This window comes from Thamnophis elegans, chromosome 4, assembly GCF_009769535.1.
Source record: "Thamnophis elegans isolate rThaEle1 chromosome 4, rThaEle1.pri, whole genome shotgun sequence".
NCBI classification, from domain to species: domain Eukaryota; kingdom Metazoa; phylum Chordata; class Lepidosauria; order Squamata; family Colubridae; genus Thamnophis; species Thamnophis elegans.
In genome coordinates, this window is record NC_045544.1 from 82,354,764 (window position 1) to 82,381,405 (window position 26,642).

At 39.3% G+C, this 26,642-nt stretch overlaps 1 protein-coding gene across 2 annotated transcripts; it reads left to right on the top strand.

The window, feature by feature from the left end:
- The first annotated feature begins 318 nt into the window (after nt 1-318).
- Nucleotides 319-26,000, top strand: FOSL2 (FOS like 2, AP-1 transcription factor subunit). Of its 2 annotated transcripts, none has more exons than XM_032216748.1 (4): nt 319-1,257; nt 19,624-19,878; nt 22,892-22,999; nt 24,341-26,000. In XM_032216748.1, exons 1-4 carry the CDS (start codon nt 1,159-1,161, stop codon nt 24,848-24,850), a joined length of 972 nt encoding a protein of 323 aa, XP_032072639.1. In that variant the 5' UTR covers nt 319-1,158; the 3' UTR covers nt 24,851-26,000. The 2 variants fall into 2 exon arrangements, with proteins under 2 accessions (XP_032072639.1, XP_032072640.1); XM_032216749.1 differs by lacking the exon at nt 319-1,257 and adding an exon at nt 1,692-1,958.
- The last annotated feature ends 642 nt before the right edge of the window (nt 26,001-26,642 follow it).

The window sequence follows — 26,642 nt, forward strand, 5'->3', positions numbered from 1 at the left end:
CGACCTGCGACAATGGAACAGACTAAACCGAGACGTGGGGCGGGGGGGGCGATAGGGGGAGGGAAACACCATTCCGGACCAGGCAACGGACTGTCCGGTCGGGCGGCATGGCGAGTGGGCGTGAGAACGTCTGCCTTGAATTGCCTGCCTATCCCCCTTCCAATCGTCTGCATTCAGTAAACTGGGTCGGGTTGAATGGGCCGACCGATTTAACCCTCCTCCTGTTTCCTCCTCCTCCCCCCCCCACCAGTGGGAGGCTCCGCGTTGCGAGTGGGGGCGTGGCCAAGTTGCAAGTTTGACGCTGGAAGTCCACATGGTACAGATCTTAAGAAGAGGAGATGCAATGAGGCTCGGGATTTGAACTAATGCCATCGCCCTGACTCATCCAGGGAGAGTAAAGGAGCTCAGAAAACAAGGATACTAAACTAGAGAGGCGCTTACTCCAAGGGAAAGAGAAAGGGAGGGGGGGTACGTGTAAGCAGGGGGGGACGACAGAAGAGTTCGCTTTCATGGCCGAGAAGAGCCAAATCCAGAGCTAGATCGATAATTCAGCCGAATCTTTTCAACAATAAGTAAATAAAGCGCCTCAAATCCCGGGCTGAGTCATCGAGTCCAGTTCGAGCAGAAAGACGGCACTTTTCTGAAGGGCTTAATTATACAGGAGGCAACGATCCTCCTTAAAACTACGGAGAGATCAAGACTTTGATATCAGTAGGCAGGCAAAGGGGAAGGAAGGGGAAACGACACGTCCAATTTTCTTTAGAAATAAAGGCGCGTTTGGAAAGAGAACTCGCTTCTTTTTTTTCTTTTTCTTTTAAAAAGCCTTTTCATAGTTATGCTGACGTTCTTAAGAGACTCGATATTTTTGCTCTGCAAGCAGTGAATTTTGCATTTTTATACGTGGGAGGTTTGGGTGATTCTTTTTTTTTTTTTAATCCCACGGTCCTGTTTCGAGAGAGAGAAAATCAGGACTTGCTTTAAAATAGAATCAAAATCCAAACTGCCAGCTGCATCCGTCTCCACCTGAGCGCGCTTGAAATCTAAAGCATCAAATTATACGATTGGAAACCAAGACAGGAAGGGACTGAGTAAGAGGGAACAACAGCTCGAAATATTTTTTTTCTCATTATTATTCCCCTCCTGCTTGCATCTTGGACAATGTACCAGGACTTTCCGACGAATTTTGATACCTCCTCTCGGGGCAGCAGCACTTCTCCAGGGCATCCGGAAACTTACTCGAGCATCACAACTCAACAGGTAGGGGCCAGCCCGAGCACCTTGGTCGCCAAGTTGCCCAAATCCGAGTTCTGACAGCGAGGCTTTCCTTTTACCAGAACACGTGTACTTTCTCTCCTCTTCTGAATTCATACTCTCTCCCATTTGTGGCCCCGTAACAGGAATTTGTCTTTGGGCAAATAGGGGAGGGGGCGCTTTCTTTCATTTTATTTTAATGTGGCTTTGCGTGGTTCGGGTCTCTGTTTATTATGCTGATTATTATTTGCTTTTCTTCCTCCTCCTCAGCGCCTCTCCGTCGCACCCTTCTCCCCCCCCCCACCTCCCCGCGAGCGATCTGTGCCCCCCCCTCCTCCCTCCGCGGCTGGCAGCAACTCCTTAATCAAATAGTAAAGTTCGCTAACCACACCCCTGTCCACCTCCTGTGTGCGCGCCTCGACCTCTCCCTCAGTCGGAGATTAAGAGGGGAGCAGCGGGCGACGCGTCTCCTTTGGCCTCCAGTCCAATAGCCGCCTCTCAGCGCGCTCACACCTTAAAAGGAGGCGGAAACGGCCGCGGCTTTTCCAGAGTTGGGGCGGTTGCGGGCGAACGAGTCCTTGGAAGTGCAAGGCGGGAGAGAGAGAGAGAGAGAGAGAGAGAGCGAGTTGGTAGGCAGGAGGCAGCCCCTTCGGAGTGACAAGCCCAATGCGACCCTGAGCCACCGATTTGGGCGGCGCGCCGGCTAAGTAAGCGGGGTTGGGGGCGGGCGGTCCTCTCCCCTTGCCTTGTTTTCCTTTTCTTCCTAGGAAAAAGAGAGCTTCACGGTTGTCCGTGCGCTCGCCATCCCTTTGCCCGGACTCTTTCAGTTCAGCAGAACCCGAACCCCTGCGCCCCTTGGGCGGTCTAGCTTTCCGCAGCCAGTGCTGGTCTCTGGTGGAGCCAAAGGCGATGTAGGGAGGGTGGGGGGTTGCTTTGGTACTTTCGGCTTCTGGGGTCTTTTTGGGGAAAGGTTGTATCAGGGGAGATCAGTGTGTCTTGAGGTTCTCTAACGAGGAATCGGAGGGAAGGGGGAGCCTTTCTGGGCAAGAGTCTAAAAATCCAGGGCGAAGGGAAAGCCTGAGCGGCAATCTCCATGTACAGAGCCGTGAGCGCCAGGTCAAAGGGGTGGCTGGGAATGGCGGTTGGCGGGCGTGTTTTTCTCGGAATAAAATGTCTAATTGGGAACAAAAGAGAGGAAATAATGAGTAGCCTTCTGGAACTGTTAACACAGGTTTCCACTGGCTGTAAATAGTATAAAAGTGGGCTACGTGGGCCGCTCTCTTCAATGGTTGCCATTGGGAAAGAATGCCAAAATGTCTGGTACCTCAGCTGAAGGTGAGCCAAAGGAAGAACTTGGTTTCTTTTGTGGACTTTTAAGAGTGGAAAGGAGGAGATGAACCAACTGGGTCTTCAGGTCTATTCAGTAGAAACCCCTCCCTAATTGAGCAGTTTGCAAACAGCAGGCTAAATGTAGGGCTGGCCATCTATAACGTTTCTTTGGCTTGAATTTTTCCCTTATGGTATTTCCAAACGTTCAGCTATTGTGGTTGTGGGGGAAAGATTCTACAGAGTAGAAAATAATCGGCTCTGGGGAAGGACCATAAGCCAGGAATCCCCAACCCTTTTAAGCATTGGGCACATTTTAAGAGAAAGTTATATGTGTTCTTAATAATTTGGAGAGGGCAGTAGGACTTGCACATTTACAAATGCCCACCAAGATAGTTAGGGCAAGTCACAAAACTCCTCTATTCTACAAAACAGAAATTGTAGGCTACCTATGAACTTTACCTATGAAGACAAGAAGGAATTCTGGACCTCCAATCACAAAATTTCTGCTTTGAGCTCATAGACTTCTACTCCAGTACCCATTTCACAGAGGGCAAATTGAGGAGACTTAGGCTGAGAGATAAATAACTTTGCCAAATGAATACAATGCAGAGGTGTGGTCTGAATGTCAAGTGCCAAAACACGTATCTGCCTGCACAAAGCACAACAAAATACTTTTTTCCCCACATAATGCAAACAGGTTATGTTTAAAGAAACACACAGATCATTATACTCCCACATAGAAGAAAATCTCAGACAAAAAGTACACCACACCAAAACATACAAATGAGCTAACATGCATCACATGATTATGTTGGAAATGGTGCTTTGCTTTGCAGCAATCTATTTCCCAACAGAAAACTAATGTTAAGTATAAAAAAAAGTAAAAAATGATTTTAAAATTAGAAGGGGCAATGAAATGAGCCTTAATGCTTCCAAGGGACACATCTGTGAGCCCAGTGGTACCCACATTAAAGGCCTATATAATCCCAGGCTAGTTGAGGCTCACCTGGACCCTTGTGAGACTTAATCAGGGTAAAAGGTCACTTAAATGACAGAAACAGGGAATTAAGTCAGTTGAAATGCATGTGACTTTATGGAAAGATATATTTTCTTTATATGGGTTGATCATTCCTCTATTTTTTATCTCTAAGTTTCTTATTTAAGAAATATAATTTTAAGGAGAGAAAGGAAATTGTGAAAGGTACTAGTTCTTGGGAACAGTCCAGGTCTATTCCCAGGAGAAGCCACAATGGGAATCTCCTTTGAACTGCATCAGTTCCAAAGTTCCTTCAACTCAAATGAATTAAGTTTATGAAATAATCATTTTTAGGGTTTGGAAAAAATAAAACAAAAATAGAGATGTCTTCAGGGAATATGGCGCCAGCTCACATAACTGTCAGGACAGAATTAAGGATTTGGAATGTGACTGTAATGCATTTGTAATACCATTGTGTGAATCTAGAAAAATGGAATCTACAATGGCCTCTAGAAAATTATTTCAAAGTTCCAAAGAAAGATAGGTTATTTTCATTATGTAGCAGTTGGCCTATAAGAAGGAGCCTAGCAAATTGTATGTGGGCAAAATTCTGTTACACTTCGGCAGTTCACAAAATTAGATATTTTTATGAACATTTAATGTGCTGATTTTAGTGTTAAAAATTGGCAATAATGTGTCTCTATTTTTTTGTGTTTATTAGTGTCTGAACTGATTTTGTATCCTGGATGAAAAATATGAATCAATAGTCGTAAGAAACGGGAAAATATTGGTTGTTTAGTGAAGGTGGGTTTACAGAGATAATATGCTTCTGCCTCACTATTTGGAAATAAGAAATTTTCCCCTCTCTTTTCAAATAATTATCTTAAATTTTCCAATATATTTTTAAAATGCAAAATGTTTCCTTAATATTTGTAATGGTTAGCATTTTTTACTATGGCACCCACCCCATTTATTTGTGCTTTATTTGGTAGTAGTAGATTTGCAGTGGACCGAATTTGCAGGGTTATGGAAATAACTTCTTCAAATTTCTAAAGAACCACATATCTCTTTCTGTTAATCTTCAAATAAATTGATTTCTGATTCAAAGATTTCCTTTTTCTCCTACTGTACAAACAGAATTTCCATGTCATTTTTAGGATTTCAAGGAGGCTGCAATACTTTGTATTTGAAAAGGTAGAAATTACAACTCTGACCAGAATAAGCTTGATTGAAATAATTACCTTTACTTTCCAAAATGGGTTTAATGTTAGTATCATTAGCTTGATTTATAACTTAATTTAACCCAGGTTGTCGAACTAGATACTATACACGCCAAGCAAAATGGTGTTTTCCATTGAAAACATAGAATTTATATTCGAAATCTGATGTAGGATTACATATTTGTTTTTTAAATTTCAGTATGTTAACGATGGCAGACGTTTTATATGTTTTTGTAAATGCAGTTCAGCACTTTCTTTTTAATCCCATCTAATAAATGGCCAGACTACAGACCCAATTTACTGGGGGAAAAAACATTTTTACAATGGATTGTAAATCATTTGTTACATTGAAAAAACGTAAAGCAAGAGATATTTTTTTCTAGATTAGACAGAGTGTATTACTGTCTTTGTTGCTCTATTGCAAATTAGTGGAATCTGCAAGATGAATTTTACTTTTTAAATTATGGATTTTCTTTCTTTCTTTTTTGCAGCTCTTTTCTTTTATTCTAGCTGGAATCATTTTCCCTTCCATTAACTCTAATTCTGTTTCATGAAGCATTTTGGTCTGTGCTGAAAATGCTGTTTAAATGATACAGTAATTTCCATAGGCAAAATGCAACACCCCCCCTCCTATCCTTTCAAAGGAGTGGATTCAATTTGGTTTCTACATTTTTTAAACAGTTTTTCCCAGAAGGAATTGGAATGTCCTTTTTTTGGTATCTGCTTTATCTTCAGGCAAACAAGAGAGGGCAATTACTGTTTGGTATTCAGACATTCCTTAGCTTGTTGGTATTTATTGTTGATTGGATTTTGACCTTCAGAATGCAAGTTCTTACAGGATCTGAGCACCCTGACTACATTTTTGGGATATTTTTTTTTTGGTCAGTGTCTGGTCTTGAATGATGTCGGAACTTAAAGAATGAGGAATATTTCCTGTTGGAACTGAAGTCTGATGGCCGGTTTGTTCCCCGCCTTTTTTCCTCTCAATTTGCATCTCTCTCTCTCTATTTCTCTTCCCGCCACCCCCAGCTGCCTTTTCATCATAGGCAAAAATTATGGCTTCTCTGAAAGGCATTGCACAATCTCCTCTGTTACACAAACTTATGATATTTCATAACATGTTTACATCGGTTGTCTTTGCTTCCCCCCCCCTTTCTTATTACTTTTGCAGTAAAACAGCAACATGGGGAATAAAACATTATTTTTACTATAAACTATAGGCGCTTCCCCCCCATAATTGCTCTGTGTTAAACTTTGCTAGTAATTCCAGTCTGCAAGATTCCATACACTAAAGAATCCCCCCCCCTTTTTTTTACCAGAAATGACTCTCTCTGCCCAGCTCCATAGCAAAGACATCTCTTTGGTGCCCTCTTTTGGCTAATCCAGATAGATTTCCAAAGATTATAGATAATGGGAAGGAGAAATTAACAAAAAGTGCCTGGAATGGGGCGATTTGTTTGCTTCAAATATACAGCATATTAAAAAATACCCGTGTGGTTCAAATTATTGCTTTCTCAGTATTTTTGGTTCATTTTTGTCTCAAAGTTTTATCCCTTCTGAAAAAACTTCACCTATATCTAAACTCATTCCTGCACACTTTTGTAAACTTTACTCTCTAGGACTGGAATTGTTTCAGGTCCCTTTACCTTACTGGTTTGTGAAGATCAGGATTGTGCTGTTCAAATGACTGGTCAAGTTGCCAACTAACTCTGGCCTTCTCATATGCCCACTATCTGTTAGTAGTCTTTTCAATCTTTTGGATGTAACGTAAGAAGCCCAATCGGCTTCAGGCTTTGATATCATATATATATGACAATACTTCTGGTCATATATATATATATGACCGTACCAGTATTTCTTATAAAATTTCAGTTGTAGAGTCAACAACTTTACAGGTAATCTTCGACTTACAACAGCTTATTTAGTGAAAGTTCAACGTTACAACAGCATTGAAAAAAGTGATTTACAACCGTTTTTCACAGTTATGACCTTTCCAAATCCCCATGATCATGTAATCAAAATTCAGATGCTTGGCAACTTGTTCATATTTATGACCATTGCTGTGTCCCAAGATCATGTGATCGTCTTTTGTGACATTCTGACAAGCAAAGTCAATGAGGAAGCCAGATTCACTTAACAACCAGGTTACTAACTTATCAACTGATTCACTTAACAACAGAGGCAAGAAAGGTTGTAAAATGGGGCATAATTCACTTTAAAAATGATTCACTTAGCAATAGCAATAGCAATAGCAGTTAGACTTATATACTGCTTCATAGGGCTATCAGCCCTCTCTAAGCGGTTTTACAGAGTCAGCATATTGCCCCCAACAACAATCCGGGTCCTCATTTTACTCACCTCGGAAGGATGGAAGGCTGAGTCAACCCTGAGCCGGTGAGATCTGAACAGCCGAACTGCAGAACTGCAGTCAACTGAAGTAGCCTGCAGTGCTGCATTTAACCACTGCGCCACCTCGGCTCACTTAATAACAGAAATTTGGGGCTCAATTGTGGGCGTAGGTCGAAGACTACCTGTATTCACTACAGCAGTATATGCTGCCCTTAATCTTTGTCAAAAGACCAAAAAGTTAAATCCTTTGCACAGAGGTCCTGAAATTCAATCTTGTTTCATGCCTTCAGTGTTTGTTGACAGTTTGTGATAATAGTAGTTCCATTCTAAATGTGTATGTTTTAATAGTTATGGAAATGCAATAAAAAAATGAAGAACATCTTGGTCCGAAAGGGGTGTGGTGTATACACCCCAAGACATTGCTGTTATGTTCCAGATTAAATAAAGACATGCCAATCATGTCCTAAAACATGCATGTATGGTTTATGTCTGACAGTTCAAAGAGATTATGAGCGTTTCTGCAATATCTTTTGCTTTGATTCTTACTGATGTTGCAGATTAAGCATAAATCTGAACTTCAACTCAAGAATGAATGTTTCATAAACTTCTTATTTTATGTCAGCTGCCTGACAAGAGAAAAATGTATCGAATTCACTCTCTCTTATCTATCCACAACCTTCTCCACCCCCCCCCCCCACTCTTTCTTAATTCAGAGTGAGGGATCTTGTCTTTGGGAACTTACTGCCTTTAAATTGCTGCACTCTTAAAGCAGTATATTATTTATGAAAACTATGCTGTTATCACAAATTCACAGTATAGCTAACTTTGCACATAATGGATATATTTTGGTATTTTACCCTGGAACCTGTCTTGAAAATAACCTGCAATGTTAAGGATCTGAACCAGAAGTAGAATACTGAATCGTAATAATTCAGATCAGATAATCTTTCAGTTTTATCTTTCAATTTATGAAACAGTAAAAAAAGATGAGATGCTGTAAGCCATCATCGTAGTTGATGGTAGGCTGATCTTTTCAGTAAAAAATAAATAAATCTCAAATGTTGTGAAGCAGTGAGAAGAATGCAGCAGATCAATTTCACCACGAGGCTGATGGGTGACCTCAACAAGTCATTCATCTACTGCTGAGTATCCTCATGGAGTTATAGTGATGGTATATAATATTAAGAAGAGTAGCAGATTTGTTCAATAAGGATGTGCAGGTTCTTCTTATCTTGCCATTGGTTATATCTCTTATTAGGAAGAATGATCTCAAACATAAATGGTTACTTATCATGGTTGTTATTTCCAAAATCAGAAGATATTGCCTAAAAAGCCAACACAGTTCTAGGCTACGTAAACAGGGATAGAATCAAGATCACGTGAAGTGTTAATACCACTTTTTAATGCCTTGGTAAGGCCACACTTGGAATACTGCATTCAGTTTTGATCGCCACGACGTAGAAAAGGTGTGGACACTCTAGAAAGAGTGCAGAGAAGAGCAACAAAGATGATAGAGGACTTGAGGCTAAAACATATGAAGAATGGTTGCAGGAACTGGGTATGTCTAGTTTAATAGAAAGAATGACTAAGGGAGACATGATAGCAGTGTTCCAATATCTCAGGGGTTGCCACAAAGAAGAGGGAGTCAAACTATTCTCCAAGGCACCTGAGGGTAGAACAAGAAGCAATGGGTGGAAACTAATCAAGGAGCGAAGCAACTTAGAACTGAGGAGAAATTTCCTGACGGTTAGAACAATTAATCAGTGGAACAGCTTACCTCCAGAAGTTGTGAATGCCCCAACACTGGAAGTCTTTAAGAAGATGCTGGGTAGCCATTTGTCTGGAATGGTATAGGGTTTCCTGCCTAGGCAGGGGGTTGGACTAGAAGACCTCCAAGGTCCCTTCCAACTCTGCTATTGTATTGTATAGAATACTACATCACTTACTATGGGTGTTTAGGCGTCTGCTGTAAGACATAATATAGGATAAGGCAAATCTTATGGGAAATCCAGAACTATTTTTCTTAAACCCACAAATGCACAATGGCTCTTCTTTGCTTTGAATGATGGACGTCCACAGTAACTTTCCATTTTTATTCTGGTCTGATAGCTCTGAATGAAAAAGGTTAGCAGCTTGATGTTTAATAATTAAAGTAGTTAACTTTTCTATCCTGCAAAAGTTTACTCAAGAATATCCATTTGAGCCTGAAGTGTGCTTCATCGAAAAGGGGGGGGGGGAAATCCTACTAAAATGTAAAAGAAAAATAGTATTAGAAAGATTGTTTCTTTTCCTGTAGCCAGATATGTTGGAAATTAGCATGTCTGAGCATGTACACAGAGAGGTGCACATAACCAGTTTCAGATTAGTTAAGCAAACAAACTAACCCTCGAATAAATCCTGACTCAAAATCCTTCTGCTTGGTTGTCAGTTGTCTTGTCTCTAGGGCTATTCCTATTTGCAAAAGAATGAGGCCATGACCGTAGTTGCCAAGAATATTGTATCTGAGCCACTTTGCTTATTTTTATTCCACGGTTTTTTAGGAGATGTTTTTTTCTGTGTACTCATATAAATAATTTAGATGACCTATATGATAGGAACCCCTCCCTTAACATCTGACATCATATAACATAATACAGGTAGTCCTCGAGTTACAACAGTTCACTTAGTGACATTCAAAGTTACAATGGCACTGAAACAAATGACTAAAAGTGGGTACTTTTAGCGACCACATACACTGTGACAATCTTTCCTAATTTGTTTTTTTAGGTCTTTGAATTGCGTACCCAACAACATTGCAACTGAGCCGTCCGCCTTATTACGGATTGTCCTCTTTTTCTTTCCTTCTACCTTTCCCAGCATTACAACCCTCTGTAGGGAGTCAGGTTCTCACATAATAGTTTAGAGAGAGCCTTGAATGAAAACTTTGGTTTGATTTATTTGATTGGGTTGTTTTTCTTGATTATCCATGGCATTCTCAGCAGTCTCAAGTCCCAAGCCACTGGAGTTCTGGTATATATGGACAACAGCAGGTTTTGTCGGGTTGCTTATTTCATTGTCTAAAGCACACATATCAAGATGCTAAAACAGCTTGTCTAGATTACTGTGTGTCAAAAATGTGCATGTTCTAGTATGCCTTTTTGGCTCATGTGACATCAGCCATGATTTTATAATGTAACACTGAAGAATAGCATTTAACTCTTAAATGTGCTCATTGGGAGGTTCTGAGGAGTAGCTTCCTTGTTGATTACAGAGGGATGTTAGTTCAGAGAATAGCAAGACTGAGTATTTTAAGTTGAAAGCCATTGTTAATGCAGACTTCTGCTTTACATTGGGCTTTTTCTTTCCTTTGTAAGTCCTACCCCCGCCCCGCCTTTAACTACTATTCTAGAAGGTTAACTTTCCCAAGCAGGTTGTGAGGATGAGGACATGCAGTGTATCACCACTGACTTCTCCCCTTGTTCCTTGGCTCCCTTGTTTATGTTGCATCATTCTGGAAAATAAATATGTGTTTTTCTCATCACATACCTTCACAGTTAAGACTACTACCATCTTCGCGGATTATCCTCAAATTCTGAATCAGTAGTTGACCTTAGTTTGGATTCTGCAGGACAGATCTCCTGTTTTTGTTTAGTTCACTAGTTTATTTTACTTTCTTAATGTCATTTCATCAATCAAAACAGTGGGGATCATTGTCTTATACTGCAAATACTTTTCGTTAATGGGTTTAAAAACCCCATGCTAGGGCTTGATAGCCTGTAAACCTAATCCAACAATTGTTGTCTCCTTGTTACAGAAACACATTCCTTTTCTTTACTTTTTTTTCCTCCTTCAGAGTCTCTCAGTTGTTTTATTTTTCCTCCATTGCCCCAGCTTTTGGTGCCAGCAAAAGTTCCAGATTTACTATGAAAACAAAACAAGGTAGACTAGTATGCCTTTAAATTTTTTATATATGCACACAAATACTTACACATTTTTGAAATAAATTATTATCTAGTGTCTTTCTAAAAGCTCCTTCTTTGTTTTGTCTAGACAGAGGGGAAAAAAATTCAGGGAATTTTTTCTGATCTGAATCCCAAAACACTTTTTATGCAGTATTATTAAAGTATAGGCACATAAATCTGCTTCAACTGGAGGCATCTTTATATTCTGCTTTTAAAACCGTCTCCAGATCAGACATATAGAACAGAAGTATTTTAACTGGTACCAGGGCTTAAAATTCTATGCCATATTGATGGAACAGGGTCTCCGAAACAGTTTTTTTGTTTTTATATTCATTTGCTATGTTTCCGTATCTTTTTTCATTTTCCATTAGCTTGGAACATACCAGAACAACAAGTTCAGTTATTGACATTTTAACTGATAAAACAATAAGTAGGAAAAAATAGGAGTATTGGAATAATCTAAAATTCTCTTAGGGTATCTTTTAAAAATACTATAATGTTATATTGCAAATATTGTTGATATTGTTAAGCTTTTTTAGAAGAAAAGAAAGATGTGACTGTAGGAAATGGAACCATTCAATTTTCACAGAAAAAGTATGGAAACTTTTGCTATAGTTTTCTTTCTTGATGTTTTTGGACTTCCCAGTCCAGCCTACAAACTTATGATTTTCCAGTAGTTTCCTCCCTCAGTAGGCTTAATTGACAAGCTCAATGTCATTCAGATTCCTCCAGTAACACACAAACTTTTTAGTTTTAAATATGAAATGGTTTGCTTAAGATCAGCCTACTTTTCGCCTTTTAAAGAGCCAGGGATATATTCTTCATCTCATGCCAGTGTTTCCTGAAAGGCTGCTGAAGCTTTGTCATTCTATGAGTCAGTCTTGTCTTTTGAGTTACTATTTGGTATTCTTGGAGCATAAACAATTGAGTAGAATATGACTGAGTTGCACGCTGGTATTCTCTGGGATGACTGGTTAGAAAACAAAACTTTTTCCTCATCTACTCCTCCATATTTCATGCATGATGACACAGGTCACAGAGTAAAGTTGTAATGAAGAAGGAAAAAGGACTCCCGGGGATTTAGATAAGAAAGAGTTAATAAAGCAGTCAATCCAGAATAGTGTTTCTTAACCTTGTCAAGTTTAGAATGGGTGTATTTCAACCTCAGATTTCTGACAGTTGAAATCTATAAACTTGCCATGGTTGAGAAACATTGACCTAGACTGTGGACAGAACCCATCAAAATCCAGGAAACCCAATCTCTAAGCCAGTGATGGCTAACCTTTTTCAGACCGAGTGCCCAAAGTGTGTGCACCCAAACCCACAAAATGCAATGCTCTCATGGCCCCCACACATGTGTCCCCCTCACATGCCCCCATACATGTGCTTATGGCCCCCTGCATTCCCCCCTACATATGTGCAGCAGAGACCCGAAGACCAGCTGGTGGGTGGCATGCGCATGTGTGGCTGAGCTGAACTGGGGCGACGGCATGTGTGCCCACGGAGAGGCTGCTGGGTGCCACCTCTGTCATGCATGCCATAGGTTTGCTGTCATGGCTCTAAGCAATCAACCAAGAACAATTCCCACCCTCTCTCAGATCAGCTTCTGAAAAGGCAGGAGCCCAACTCCATATATCCCTACTTTTTTTCATCTTATATCAAGAGGAGATGGAATCTCTCACAGCTGGTTTCTGCAGGCCCAGCTTTGAAATGAGAATTGAGAAATAGCCATCTATGGAAATGTGGAGCTAAAAGCAGATTAAAAGATATGGATGTGAATGAATTGATGTATGTGAATTGTTCAGAGCTGTTTGTTCATTTGTATCCTTAGTTGTATTTTGTTGTGTATGCCTGTGTCTGAATCAGTGGTGGGTTCCTACCGGTTTGGACCAGTTCGGACGAATCGGTAGTGGTTTGACGGCCTGGGTTGCTGGAACTGGCAGCCACACTCCCGAACCAGTTCTCTGGGCGGTGCTGTAGGGCCACAATCTTATTTTTAGCTTCTGCGCATGCACAGAACAATTTTAATCCCACTGCAGTAGTGCCTGCCGGAACTGGTCTGAATGTATATTCATGCCTGGAAGAGACTGAGTTTAAACTATGAGATTTTCAATTTGATTTCTCATATTGTCTTCAATTCTTAATTAGTTCCTAAATCTTACTCTATGCAATAAACAATTTATCCATTCTTCCTGAATCTGTAATCTTATTCTGAGAGGGAATTTAGCCTACCAAGCATCCTAGCCCCTTTAACTACGGAAGCCCAGCGTAGGTGCAGATCTTAGTTGCTTCTTCCTACTGAAAACATAGAAAAAATTTCTTTGTAAAGAATGGGAATGTGACTATATATTTCCCACTTCCCCAAATCTGTGCGAAGGACTCCAGTAGATCATATCCCTTGCATAGATGTGGTTATAAAAGTGGGAGACCAAAATGGAAGAATTTTTTTTCTTTTATTGCTTTAGATCGGGGTGTGGACCTTCTGGGTTGTTGTTGTTTTTTAAACCATCTTAAAAAACCTGCATGCAGGAATGTAAAAAATGGCAACATTGGCATTTATGGACTTAATAATGTCCTGTAGCAACACCCAGATTTTCTGCCTGAAGACTGCATTGACATTAGAGATTTATATTGCTATCCTTCCTATATTTACCTAGGATTAAATGCCATTGAATTCATTTAATGATTTTGCCATGTTTAATATGGATTTGCAAAGCTCCATCATTCCACTTTAGCAATAGCACTTAGACATATATGCCGCTTCATAGTGCTTTACAGCTCTCCCTAAGCGGTTTACAGAGTCAGCATATTGCCTCCAACAATCTTGGTCCTCATTTTACCAATCTTGGGCCTCTTTTTAGTGAAGGATAGAAGGATGAGTCAACCTTGAGCTGATCAGAATCGAACTCCTGTGTGAGCGGTGAGCTAGCCTGCAATATTGCATTCTAACCACTGAGCCACCACGACTTTACTAAGGTAATCCATTTTGTCATAGCAAAAACGGTATTTCTGCCTTGATTGCCCTTCTGGGGTGGTGCTCTGTCATGCAAAAGACTCACTTGTCAGTCATAGCAAAACCATACAATATAGCAGTCATGGGATATGAAAGCAATATCTTTATTTTTTAAATATTTAAAAAGTCAAATCCAAAGAATGATGCAATGATATTATTTTGTGGGGTAATAACAAAACTTTGCCTTTTAATAATACAGCTGTCTCAGTTTGTTCATTTAAAGCAGGGGTGTCAAACTGGTGGCCCGTGGGCTGCCATGTGCAGGCCATGCCCACCCCAGCTCCGCGAAGGAAAAAAAATGTCACTATCTGCTACTAATAACACAGATGTCATCAAACTGCCACAATAATATACACAATATACTTGAGTAATCCACTATTCAGAAGTAATTGAATCCCTGCGTCTCACTGATTTATTTTACTTGTTTCCTCCAATGCTTAATAGTTTCTTTTTGTGTAATCACTCTTCACCACATGTTTTCAGTAGTTTTAAAAAATTCTAATGTGTTTGTTTGGTTGCAACATTTTACTGCATTTTCAATATTTCTGATGCTGCCTGTTTTCAGAAAGCTACAGTTAGTACTCTAGCAAGTTGTAGATCTTCCCTATTTCTGTGTTAAACCATATTATCACTAGTATTCCTACTGGAAGACTTTTGCACTTTCCCATTACTTGAGCAGGTTTTCACCAATCATTTTCCTTAACTTCCAAAAGTGAATGTATTTGCTTTTCTGCAATATTATTTTGGTTTTTCTCTTCTCAATTGTTTGGCATACTTTTTTAACTTTAAATGTCTGTGAAAATTTAGGCTGTTGATTTGCCAAATGACTAATCTGATTTAACTGTTACTTTTTAAACGTCCTTTTAATGCATTACCCTTTCTAATGTGCCACTTGGGTATAATAAGATTTAAAATAGTAAGTAGAATACCTCCCTTTTCTTGGACATTACTAAAATTATTTTGAACTAAACTTAAGCAAACCCTACTTCCAATCCAGCAGCAATAGCGTCCGCTGAAATAGAAATGGTTTTATCAACATTATAATTAGCAATTTAGTGAAATATAAAAAACTCTGCAGATGTCTTATCGTGTATATCTAACCACTGAAACTCCATTTCTTGCACTAAGTTATAAAACTGGTCATATGTGCTATGAATTTGAATAAATGTGTAATCATCCTATTCTTTCAAATGAACTAATTTGTTCATTATTTGATTTTTCCACATTTACTGCAGGATTAACCTGTTTGTTCGGCAACTTGTGCTATTGCACCCAGCCTTTTCATCCGTTTGAGTTCTCCTTGGCTTTTAACATAAACATGTCTTCCTACAAACACAAATAACCTATGGATTTCATTTAGTAGACTAGTAACCTGTAAACAACCCTGTACTTGAAATGCAGTTCATTTCTAACATCATCTTCACATCTAAAATCTCATTTGCAAGACAAATTGTTAGCTGTAAAGGCCAGTGCTATTTTTTTTATCTCTTCATTTGCAAATAATCTCACATCTTTCCAGATACCTAATTCCAGCTCAAAGTAAATAAGCAATCGTGCATTTGATTTTCTCCCAGAGATTTACTTTACAATTTAATTTACAAGATTGTAGAAACATTTATAAGCAAGACATTGTGTATCTAAATAGTATCTCTTTTAAAGCTTATCACTTTACAACAATGATTTATGTTCAGTGAAACTATTCTGTCCAAATCATTTGAAATGAAAGTTGTAGTTCCCGAATATAGTTGTCTTCCTAGTAATCTTTTTTATAGTCCACAACGTACAATTTTCTTTTATTTGCAACTTGTTACTCTTTATATTTTTTACTAATTTGCAACTTCTTACTCCTAGTTTTGCGCTAAATGCTGTGTAGTGTCTCTAGGGTGTTGGATAAGGAGCAGAGAGGCAAAGCTTCTACTTTATCCTTAGCTACAAGGAGGATAGAATATTATTTATATTGACTTGAGTTCCTGATTTAAAAACCAGATACCTAATAAATAAATAAAAATGATTAAGCTCCCATATTTTCTACAATCTTCTTCCATATTCCCAGCAAGCCTGAATATAGCAGTAAATATCAGAGTGCTGAAAATATAGTGGCATTTGAAGTTATTTAGTTTTTAGTTTGTTTCACTAACTTAACATCTGTAGTATTAAGTTGTTTTTGTATAGCTAAGAGTATATGTACTATTTTTTTTTTCTGCGCAGAAATATCTATTGTTTGTTTGCTTGTTTTTCTTTCCAGAGTTAAGTCTCGCTCTCTGAGTAACTGGCTTGTGCTTTATTATCCTGTTTCCACAAACAAAATTCACAAATATGTACAAATAACTTTTCAAACAAATGTTCCAAGATTGATTTTTTCCCCTTCCTCTTGATGAAACCACTTGAAATATGTATGCATTCCATAAATAATCTACTTTTTAAAAAAAGTCAATAATGTGCTTCAAATGTAAGGATAAACATTTGCAACTTTCATTTACCCAATCCCTTGCCAAACTGGAAACGCTCAGTGGGTTTTTTCCCAGCAATGCATAGAAACGTTTGAACTTTTCAGTCTTCTTATCTGTACTAACCACACACACACATCTTTGCTTTCATGTTTTCCAGTTTTCTGCAACACTTATCTTCAAACGCCAAGTTACCTGGAGGCTCCAGCCAATCCAATCAGTGCAGTCTATCCCCACGATTTCTGTCTTCGTATTATGCTAAAAAGTCAGGTCTGAGTAATACGAAAAGATTTCTTTAAATTGGCAGCAAAAGCTTATTTAATAACAAAGCCATATTTATTCCTGCTATGAGAATTCTGCTGTTAGTGACACAAGTGTGATCAATTTGCTAAAATAATTTATACATTATGCTTAATATTGCTCAAAAGTAATCCAATCATTATGGGGGAGGGGAGCGTTTGCTTCATCTAAGCACTTTGAAGAGGTTGGTCAAGGCAAGGCTTCCCTTATGTGTAGGTTTCTGCTTTGAGTGTGAAGGAAGTTAGCACCCCTCTACTAAAAAAATGAAATATCCTAGGAAATATTTAAAAGGCAGAATATTATATTTCCCTGGATGAGAAAAGGAGAAGCATGTTTTAAAGACAGCAGCTTCCTGCAGCTCTCTGCCCCCCTTCAGCTCCAGGGTGATGGGATTAAGGTATGGCCCTCAGGACATGATAGGATTAGCCCTCTACCCATCTAGCAACAGAACTCACCACATGGCACCTGGGGAGATTGCATCATCCAGCAAGGCTCAGTCAAGCCTGGGGCACAGTCAGCCTACAAAGTTAGCTAAGACCTTCCACTCCCTGGGAGTTGACAGCCAATGGGATAAATTTCTTGTACAGGAACAGGAACCTCTAAGGCAGGGCACAAGAGGCGGCATAAAACCCAGGACTCTCCACATCTCTCCTTTTTTCTTTCTTCAAGATCTTCAATGCATGTGATCCTCCTTTTTCCCCCAGGACCTCAAACCATGTGGTCCTGTCCATCATTAATAAACCTTCTTTCCAAGCAACTTCCATGAATCCAGTGTCTTTTTCCCACTTGGAACTGAATCCAGAAGGATATTTCTTCCAACAAGTGAATCGGTTTAATACAATTCAACTTTGTCCCTTTAATTGTTTTTTACATAGTACATTTAAGCTGAAATCCAAGAAGATCAATAGTGCATTTATTTCATATAGATTGTTGGCTAGTCATCTGCAAATTACAATGTATTCTGCCCAATGCTAAAGAGGAACCAAAGGCGTTTTTCAGTTTAACAGTCTGCTCTCACTTCTGTATTGTTTTAACAAATCATTGGCTGCTCCAATGTATAGAATGAGAAATAGAAATGTCTAGTATTCAATGGGTTTAGAGATTTATTCTATATTGTTTGCCTTGCAAATAAATATTGAAGGTTTGTATATTTAAAAAGATTCATACAAAATAACATCCTACCAAAGATGCTGATTTATAGTAATAGAAAATAAATTACATGTATTCATATCCTACCTAGTATTTAAATCAATACTGGGACCATAAAAAGCTTGCTCCAGTATACAGGTCAGTTCTTCTCAATGAACCACAACAATTTTTGGAAAGATGAATTGCATATTCTCCAATTATTAATATATTACTCCTATATAACAATTCAGAATACAGTTTCTTTCAATATCTTTAATAATTTCCATATTTGTATATGTAATACAAATATGTATTTATACTCTATATATTTCTATCATATCTGAAGCTATAAAATTATGTGTTAACATTACATTAAAAAACAACTTTCAAAGAATAATTCCTCTTTGAACATTTCTAGCTTGACTGTTTGAAGCATCAAAAAGTATGTCATGTATGAGTTAAAGTAGAAGATGGAAAAAGATAAAATTGTACTGTATTTAAAAATGGGAAGCAAATTCATTTACAGGTAGCCCTTGAACCTACAACCATTATTGAAACAGGAATTTCAGTCACTAACTGATATAGTTTTTAAATGGGTCAAACACATGATCAGATCTGATTTTATTATCATTTTTACCATACTCATTAAGTGAATGACCTGTTTAAGTGAATCCAGGTTTCCCAATTGACTTTGCGTGTTGGAAGATGGCTGGGAATTGCAATCATGTGATCTCTTGAGATTGCACCCATTGTAAATGCAAGCCAAGTGCTAAACTCCCAAATTGCAATCACATGACCCAAGAAGATGAAACAGTGGTTGTAAGCTTGAGAATGGGTCTTAAGTCACTTTTCCAAGAACACTGTAACTTCAAGCGAAGATTGCATGAAATATTATTAGGCTTTTCCAGATAATATTCTTGTTCACACAGTCTAGAAACTGTATTTGTCTGGATAAGAATGTGCTGAAGAAAAATTAGGCCTACTTATATGAGAAAGTATTGCTTAAATTAGCAAGCATTAAGTTGAAAACTGAGCTCAGAACATTTCAATTAATTAATATAAAACAAAATCTCACAATTATGCTGAAATCATGCAGCAATATGGAAGTGTCTGCTATCTGATAGAAATCTTACCATATTTATTGTAATATTGTTGATCCTTAAGAATGGTTTGCTAAGTATTCTTCTAGTTGTACAAAGCATTTTCTTTGGATGTTAATAACAATAGCACTTGACTTTTATATGACTTCATAGTGCTTTACAGCCCTCTCTGAACGGTTTACAGAGTCAGCATATTGCTCCTAACAATCTGGGTCCTCCGAAGGATGGAAGGCTGAGTCAACCTTGAGCTGGTGACACTCGAACTGTCAAACGGTTGGCAGCTGGCAGTCAGCAGAAGCAGCTTGCAGTACAGCATTCTAACCATTGCGTCACCACGGCTCTTAAAGTCCTGAATTAATCCTTGGCATCTCCAGTTAAAAGTATTTTTTAGAGTCCTTTATTCCAAGTCATGTATAAACTGCTTTCAGCAAGGATGCTCAGATGAATTAGATGCACATCATTTTCATTTGGTGGGAAAGCAAGCAATGCATGTATTTTTCCCTGGAGTTCTTTGGCATCCTATGTTTTCATCTAAATAGGTTGCTGAATTCTCTCTCTGTGTCTTCTAGAAATTCCGGGTCGATATGCCAGGATCGAGCAACACATTTATTCCTACTCTCAACGCAATAACCACCAGCCAAGATCTACAGTGGATGGTTCAGCCCACCGTGATAACCTCCATGCCAAGTGCCTACTCTCGCTCGCATCCCTACAGCCACGCATTGCCCAATCTGTCTTCAGTTACTGGACACACAGCCCTACAAAGGCCTGGTGTTATTAAAACCATTGGGACCACCGTGGGCAGGAGGAGAAGAGATGAACAGGTAGCTCCACTATTTAAAACAACTAGCGGAATGGACTTGATATTGGACATAACATTTTAAGTATGTGCTTCAAATGTTGGTGGCAACTGACAATAGATTTGTGCATTACCTGAATCTAGCTTGAAGGAACACTGACCAGTATAAGAAGGTCTCTACCAACCATAGTTGAACTAGTTTACATTGGTGTGAGACCTTGCATTGGTCCCAGGATTTTCCAGTGAAGGAATCTTGGATTACAAAACTGGAAAGATTTGTAGTGTTAAGGTAGAATCCAATCAGAACTGTCAGCTTTCAGTAAGCTAAATTATTAGCCGAATCTGATGTGATACCGCTGCTTAAGTTTTCATTTGCATTAATGTTTTCATTGTGTCTCCTTCAGAGATAGTTTTAGTGGAACGTATGGTTTCCAAAAGCATTGGAAAGATTCATTATCTCATTTTCATTGCGACTATATTGTTGGTTGTAACTCACGTGTAAGGCTTAATATAATACAAAATGCCATTCTTTGTTGTCTGGTGGACATCTACGGAGTAACTTCTCAAGTAAAGGGAATCCAAGAATCTTAATTTGCTGAATAATTATCAGGAATTCTGAGCAAAATGTAAGCTTGAAAATGGCTAAATAGATTACTAAAGCCCGGCTTATTGGTGCATGTCAATATTCACCCAATATTGTTAAATATTATTGAGCTACTATTTAACTTTTAAAAAACTTTTTGTATTTGGGGATTTACATAACTACTGTAAGAACTAAAAATCTAGGGAGATGAAAATATAATATGAGCTTGCTACGTAAGGCAGCACCCCTGTATTTCTCTCTAATGGATAGTTCTGTCCTAAGAACATAAGGACTGTTCCCCTGGACATGCCCAGAGCATGCCAAGCAGTCCTTCCCACAGTAGCCAACTGTAGTCCTCTGGATAATCCATAAGTAGGCAAGAGGTAATAGCAAGCTCATGTTCTTCCTGAGCAACTAATTTAGAGATAAATATATATCTGAACTTGAAGGTAACACATTAGTTATTATATTATGGCATAATGTGGTTTCTGTGCCTCTGGTTTAGTGTGCAAACCCACCCATTATGGCATAAGGATATGTACAGAAACCAGGCCACAATAGCAAATTTAAACAATGTTTGAAATAAAGCCAGGCTTAGCATGATGGGCGAGTGTTGTCCTAACTGTTACAGCTAGTCATTATCGAGAGCCAATGTGGTGCAGCGATGAAGTTGTTGGACTAGATGTAAGGCAGTTCATATTCTAGTCAACCCTCAGTCACATAAGCTTATGTACTTAATTTGAGCCAGTTGCTCCCTCTCAGCCCAGCCTATTTCATAAACAGTCTGCTGTGAGGAAAATAGGAGAAAACACTGTATCACCTTGAGCTCTTGAATGAAAAGTAAGATAGAAATCAAATAAAAAATGGTGGTATTCTTCATTGGTAGAGTCCCATTCTAAAGCCATCAAGGCTCAGGATTAGTGCAATTTCACATAATTTTCAGTACAGTTGATGGCTCTGAATGCTGTGATTCAAAGAATCTGGGACACGAGTAGATGGGTGCAGTGTCACAATCAAAACTCCACCCCTTTGATTGCGACACCACATCCATCTTCATATCTTGATTTCTCTTCTCACCACCGCTGATTTGCAGTGGATCTGGCTGGACCTTACCTTGGCTATTCAGGCATAAGGAGAAGGATCAGAGAGTTAACAATGTAGCTGAGAATAAAACCTCGTCCCTGGGCATGGGTGCCATTCAAGTATTTTGCATTGGGGCCACATTTCTTATTTCCAGTTTGTCATTAGATTCAACAAAGAAGTTGTTTAGGATTAGATGCTTAATTAGAATTAGAAAACTTTTGGGTGGCTTAATTCCTTTTTCATTGTAACAGATGGTTAATTATAGTTGGGATGCTGAACTTGTTTTAAGATAACTGTTATCTCTGCTACATGTACAGGTGGTAGGAGAGGGCAGAGAAGTTACTAGAAATTTGCGTTTATCTACAGTCCCCCTCAAAAAGCATTAATTCTCTTCTCTAGGCTGTGTGTGGCCTTATTGAAACACACTATACACCCTCCATGACATTTATCTCCTTTTGCTTAAGAGCTGCCTGATGATGCAGGAAATGTAGGGTCTTATCTTAAAAAATCAGAGGTAGGAGAGGAAAAAATTGAAAGGCATCTCTTTTGATTTGATTAGGGTCATTCCAGTTTGTTCAGCCCCCTGGACCTTGGCTTCTGACCTTCCAGTTAATGACTGTTGTCCCAGGAGAAGAAGCACACAGATTTTTTTCCTAAGAAAGAAAAACTTGCAACATTTTCCTATACTCTTACCTCACAAACCACCCACATTGCAAAACCACTTCTATCTTTGCTTTCAGCCTTAATTGCAGATTCATTGTTTTCTTGCCCAATCTTCCTGTGGTTTCCCCACTCCTGTGCTCTTCCCCCACCTCGCTATCATTTTTTTCTTTCTCCCCAGTGGCTCCAGTGCTATATTATATCAAAGCCTGATAGTAGAAAGAATGTTTTCTCAGAACCCCTGGATCCATATGAGGGAGCCTCAGGTGTGACACCCAGAATTGCATTATTCAGCTAGTAATATGATAGCTTTTGAAGTAATTGGCTTATCTTCACCAGTCTTCAGACCCTAATTGCTATCACCTTCCAGGATAGTATAGTGTTTGAGGTTAAGAGGTTGGACAAGAACTTGGAAAGATCGAGGTTCACATTCACCTTGAATCATGGAAGCTCACTGGGTGACTTTGGGCCAATCACACATTCTCCACTCAAATCACCTTTCAAAGTAGTTATTGTGGGAAAAATTGAGGAGGGAGGGTTGTGGATATATTGCCTTGAGCTCCTGAAGGGAAAGCGGAATATAAATCAGTTGAACAATATGTGAAAGGTGAAAATGAAACCATGAGTTCATCAGTTGAATGACATTTCTCATTGATTCATCCCTCAAACTACCAGCTTGAACTAAATGTTTTGTTCATTTGCTTATCTACAGTTATCACCTGAAGAAGAAGAGAAGCGAAGAATTAGAAGAGAAAGGAACAAGCTAGCAGCAGCAAAATGCCGTAACAGACGCCGAGAGCTGACTGAGAAACTCCAGGCAGTATGTATTTGGCACAAATCTCCTCCTTTCTTGTTATGTCCTTTGTTTTTTGCAACATAAAATGAAGACTTGTTGAATTGAGCTCCACACACAGTGACTTCATGGACAAACTCTATCATTTTCTTGAAAACAATATTGATGTAGTCAATCCCATTGACGTCTTTTGTTTTTGACTTTCCCTTCTAACCTATAGTCTTGGGATTTCTGAATAGCCTCCTGTCCAAAGTGCTAAAATAGGCTGGCCTCTGCACATGAAGCTGGATAACTTTGTAAATGGGGAATATAATATCCTGATTTTTTTGTGGCTATGTGATACAAGATGATCTAAAGTTTTACTGATTTTTGTTTGATATCATGACATTTCTAAAACTCTAAAGGCTTGCTGAACCACTGCTGATGTTGAGAGCGGCCCCATGGAGATTCTTGTGATGGTTGGATGGTTTTTGGTACATGTTGGAAATTTGGGGTGAAAATAAAACTTTATTACAGAGCTAAACGGTTCTTCAGAAGTTACAAATCCGATGCCTTCATTAGGGAATAGGGAAAATGTTGGAATTGGTTAACAAAAGGAGAAGAGTAAAATAATAAAGGTGAATATGTATGAATAGTGATCTACCCACTTTCCCTCATTCTGCTTATACCAGATAATCATACAAATATGGTGGAGAAAACATTTAAAGGTGTTAAAAATGGCCTAACATTAAAAAAAAGCAAATGCCTATAGAGTATTTCTTTATGCTTTTCTTCATGACCTGCAAAAGAACTATAATTATCTCAAACCTGTTTTGCACACATATCTTTTTGGAGATCATATTTTTGCTGCAAGAATGCATCTATTCTTAGTTACAGGTAAATTGTGGTTGCACCTTTACTTGTAAGGCAAATGAGAGCACTAATCTTACAATCATTCCAATTTTTTACCTATTAAATTGATTCAAATTTATCAAAACAGCCAGTAGGTGTACATAGACAACATCCAGTCCTTGATAGATTCTTATGGTGACAAGTATTTTATTATAAATAAATGAAGTAAATTTTGGGAAGGAGCTTAAAGTTCAAATATGAATCTCAGTGTAGTGAATTTTTGTCAGAAAAGGTTTTGTGTTTTGGTTTTTCAAACCTGCTTTCAGATCTCTATCTAGCCTTTAAATGGCCAGCCATCAGTCCTTATGAAGTTAAACAGACTCATTCAGAGGACCTAGTTTTTCCCCCTTACTGAGGCAAGTACATATTTTGCTACAGTTGCTAAAACTGAAGTAAAGCCTGCTTATCTTGAAACCCCTTCTTGGAATGCTAGTTGCTGTTCTTCTTGCTGACCACCTCTTTATCTTGGATCTACAGGAAACAGAGGAGCTGGAGGAGGAGAAATCAGTGCTGCAAAAGGAGATTGCTGAACTAGAGAAAGAGAAAGAGAAGCTGAAATTCATGTTAATGGCGCATAGCCCCATGTGCAAGATCACTCCCGAAGGGCATCAAACCCCTCCACCTCATAACCTCCAGGCCCTGAGGACTGGAATGAGTGGCCATGTGGTGGTGAAGCAAGAGCCTGTGGAGGAAGAGATCCCCTCTTCCTCTTTAGATCCTGAAAAAGGGCAGAGATCTGTCATTAAGCCCATCAGCATTGTTGGGGGGTTTTATGGAGAAGAGCCACTCAACACACCTATTGTGGTGACTTCAACTCCTGCTGTTACCCCTGGAACATCCAACTTGGTCTTCACCTATCCCAGCGTGCTGGACCAGGATTCACCACTCTCTCCATCAGAATCCTGTTCCAAAGCTCACCGGAGGAGCAGCAGCAGTGGGGATCAGTCATCTGATTCCTTGAACTCTCCAACTCTACTGGCGCTGTAACTCTTTAGCCACCACTCCACCCAGTTACTGTTGGTGGGGGAAAGCTCCACCTCAAGATCAGAGACAGCACAATGGCATTTGAGCACAAGGCCAACAAGAGCCAGGAAAGGAAATGATGTTGCTCCAGATATTTCCTTAGACAGGAAGACTAGAACAAATGAAAGCTATATCAGTCTGGAGTTGGTAAGCAGCAGTCACCATCCCAGGACCCAACTGTGAGGGGTTTTCTCTCCTTCACCAGTTACTGCAGTGGATGTGACCATCCATAAATTGCTAGCCGTTTTCCTGTTAGGCTGATGAATGGACTGTCTGACCTGGCTCCTTCTCCTGCGCTAAGTAGTACATTCCAGTTAGTTGATCTCATTTGGGCCTTAACATTTTCTTGATTTTTGTTGGATACCATGACATTTCGAAAACTCTAAAGGCTTGCTGAACCACTGCTGATATTGAGAGCTGCCTCGTGGGAATGTTTGCCATATTGGGTGGCTTTTGGCACAGGGTGGAAGTTTTGGGGGAGAAGGGAAATTTATTACAGGTCCAAATGGTTCTTCAAAAGTTACACATCCAGTGTCTTCATTAGGCAATGGGGAAAGTGACGGGGAAACTGGTTGACAAAAAGAGAAGCGTCTCCCTGAAGACAATAGAGAACAGTGCACTGTCTACAAAGGCTGTATCTGCAACATACCTTCGTCAGTGGGCTAGGAGTGGTGCCAAGAGGGCTGGGGAAATGCCAGAGTGGGTTTCCACTAAGCCTTTGTTTCTGGCATGATGTCTTCTGTAATTAGTGTTTGTCAAATCTGTTGCAGGACCCTGTGTTTTCTTTCCTTTTGGCTGCCAGCCAGCCACTTTGGGTGTGATGCAGCTTCCTGTGAAGTATGCCTGAATCACATGCTGGTGTTGTTTCTCAAACAAAGCTACCAGCTTCCAGATTACGGATGGTTGTCTTTGCCCAGTGCTACCATTCTTCTTGTGGCTGACCAGGAAAGGGGATTAATTTGAGGGAGAACGTGCAAGAAGCTCCCTTGGAGAAATTTTCCCCTTTGGCTAAATTTCAATCATTGGGACCTGGCCAGGGTTATGCACATTGGCACCTGATGGTATCAGGCCAAATCAGTCCTTAATTGTCCTTTTTCTGGTCCTAGAGACCACTGACGAAAAATGGATTCTGCACTTTGCCTCCTGCTGCATTTGGTGTTTCCAACTCTTAACTAAATATGGCTGATAAAATCTGTGCTCACTACTGAAAAAGGCAGCATGTTTCACTTATGTACATCTCCTGTAGTGCCAAGCATTGATGCAACTGTACTTAAATAATTTGCAGATTTCAGCAGGGATGCCCACAGATAAATTGGAGAGAGGTTAGCTTTATCTTCATCTGGAAGCAGACAGTTTTACTCTAAAACTTGTTCTTTATAAAACACACAATATAGCTCAAGTTAATGGTAAACATAATAATGACTGGGTCTTTTTCTTTTATGTGATCTGTGGGTGAGCAAGGCAAGGGAGCTGATAGATTTTTTACCCCATTGTGCTCTTCAGAGATCAGGTTCTTGAGTTTGGGCAGGATCTTCTTCAAGCCATGTTAACTCCTGTGGTGAGCATCATCGCCTCTCTTCAAGCTTTGCCTTAAAAGCTGGGAAACTGCCATCTTGATTCAAAGTTAATTTTCATTGATATCAGTAATCACATTCCTGTTTATTTTTAATGCGTCTGGATCACAGCCATAGTTCGGAATATAATGCTAGGCTATTTGATCAGAGTTTCTAGTTAATGAAGTTTTTAGAATGATCTA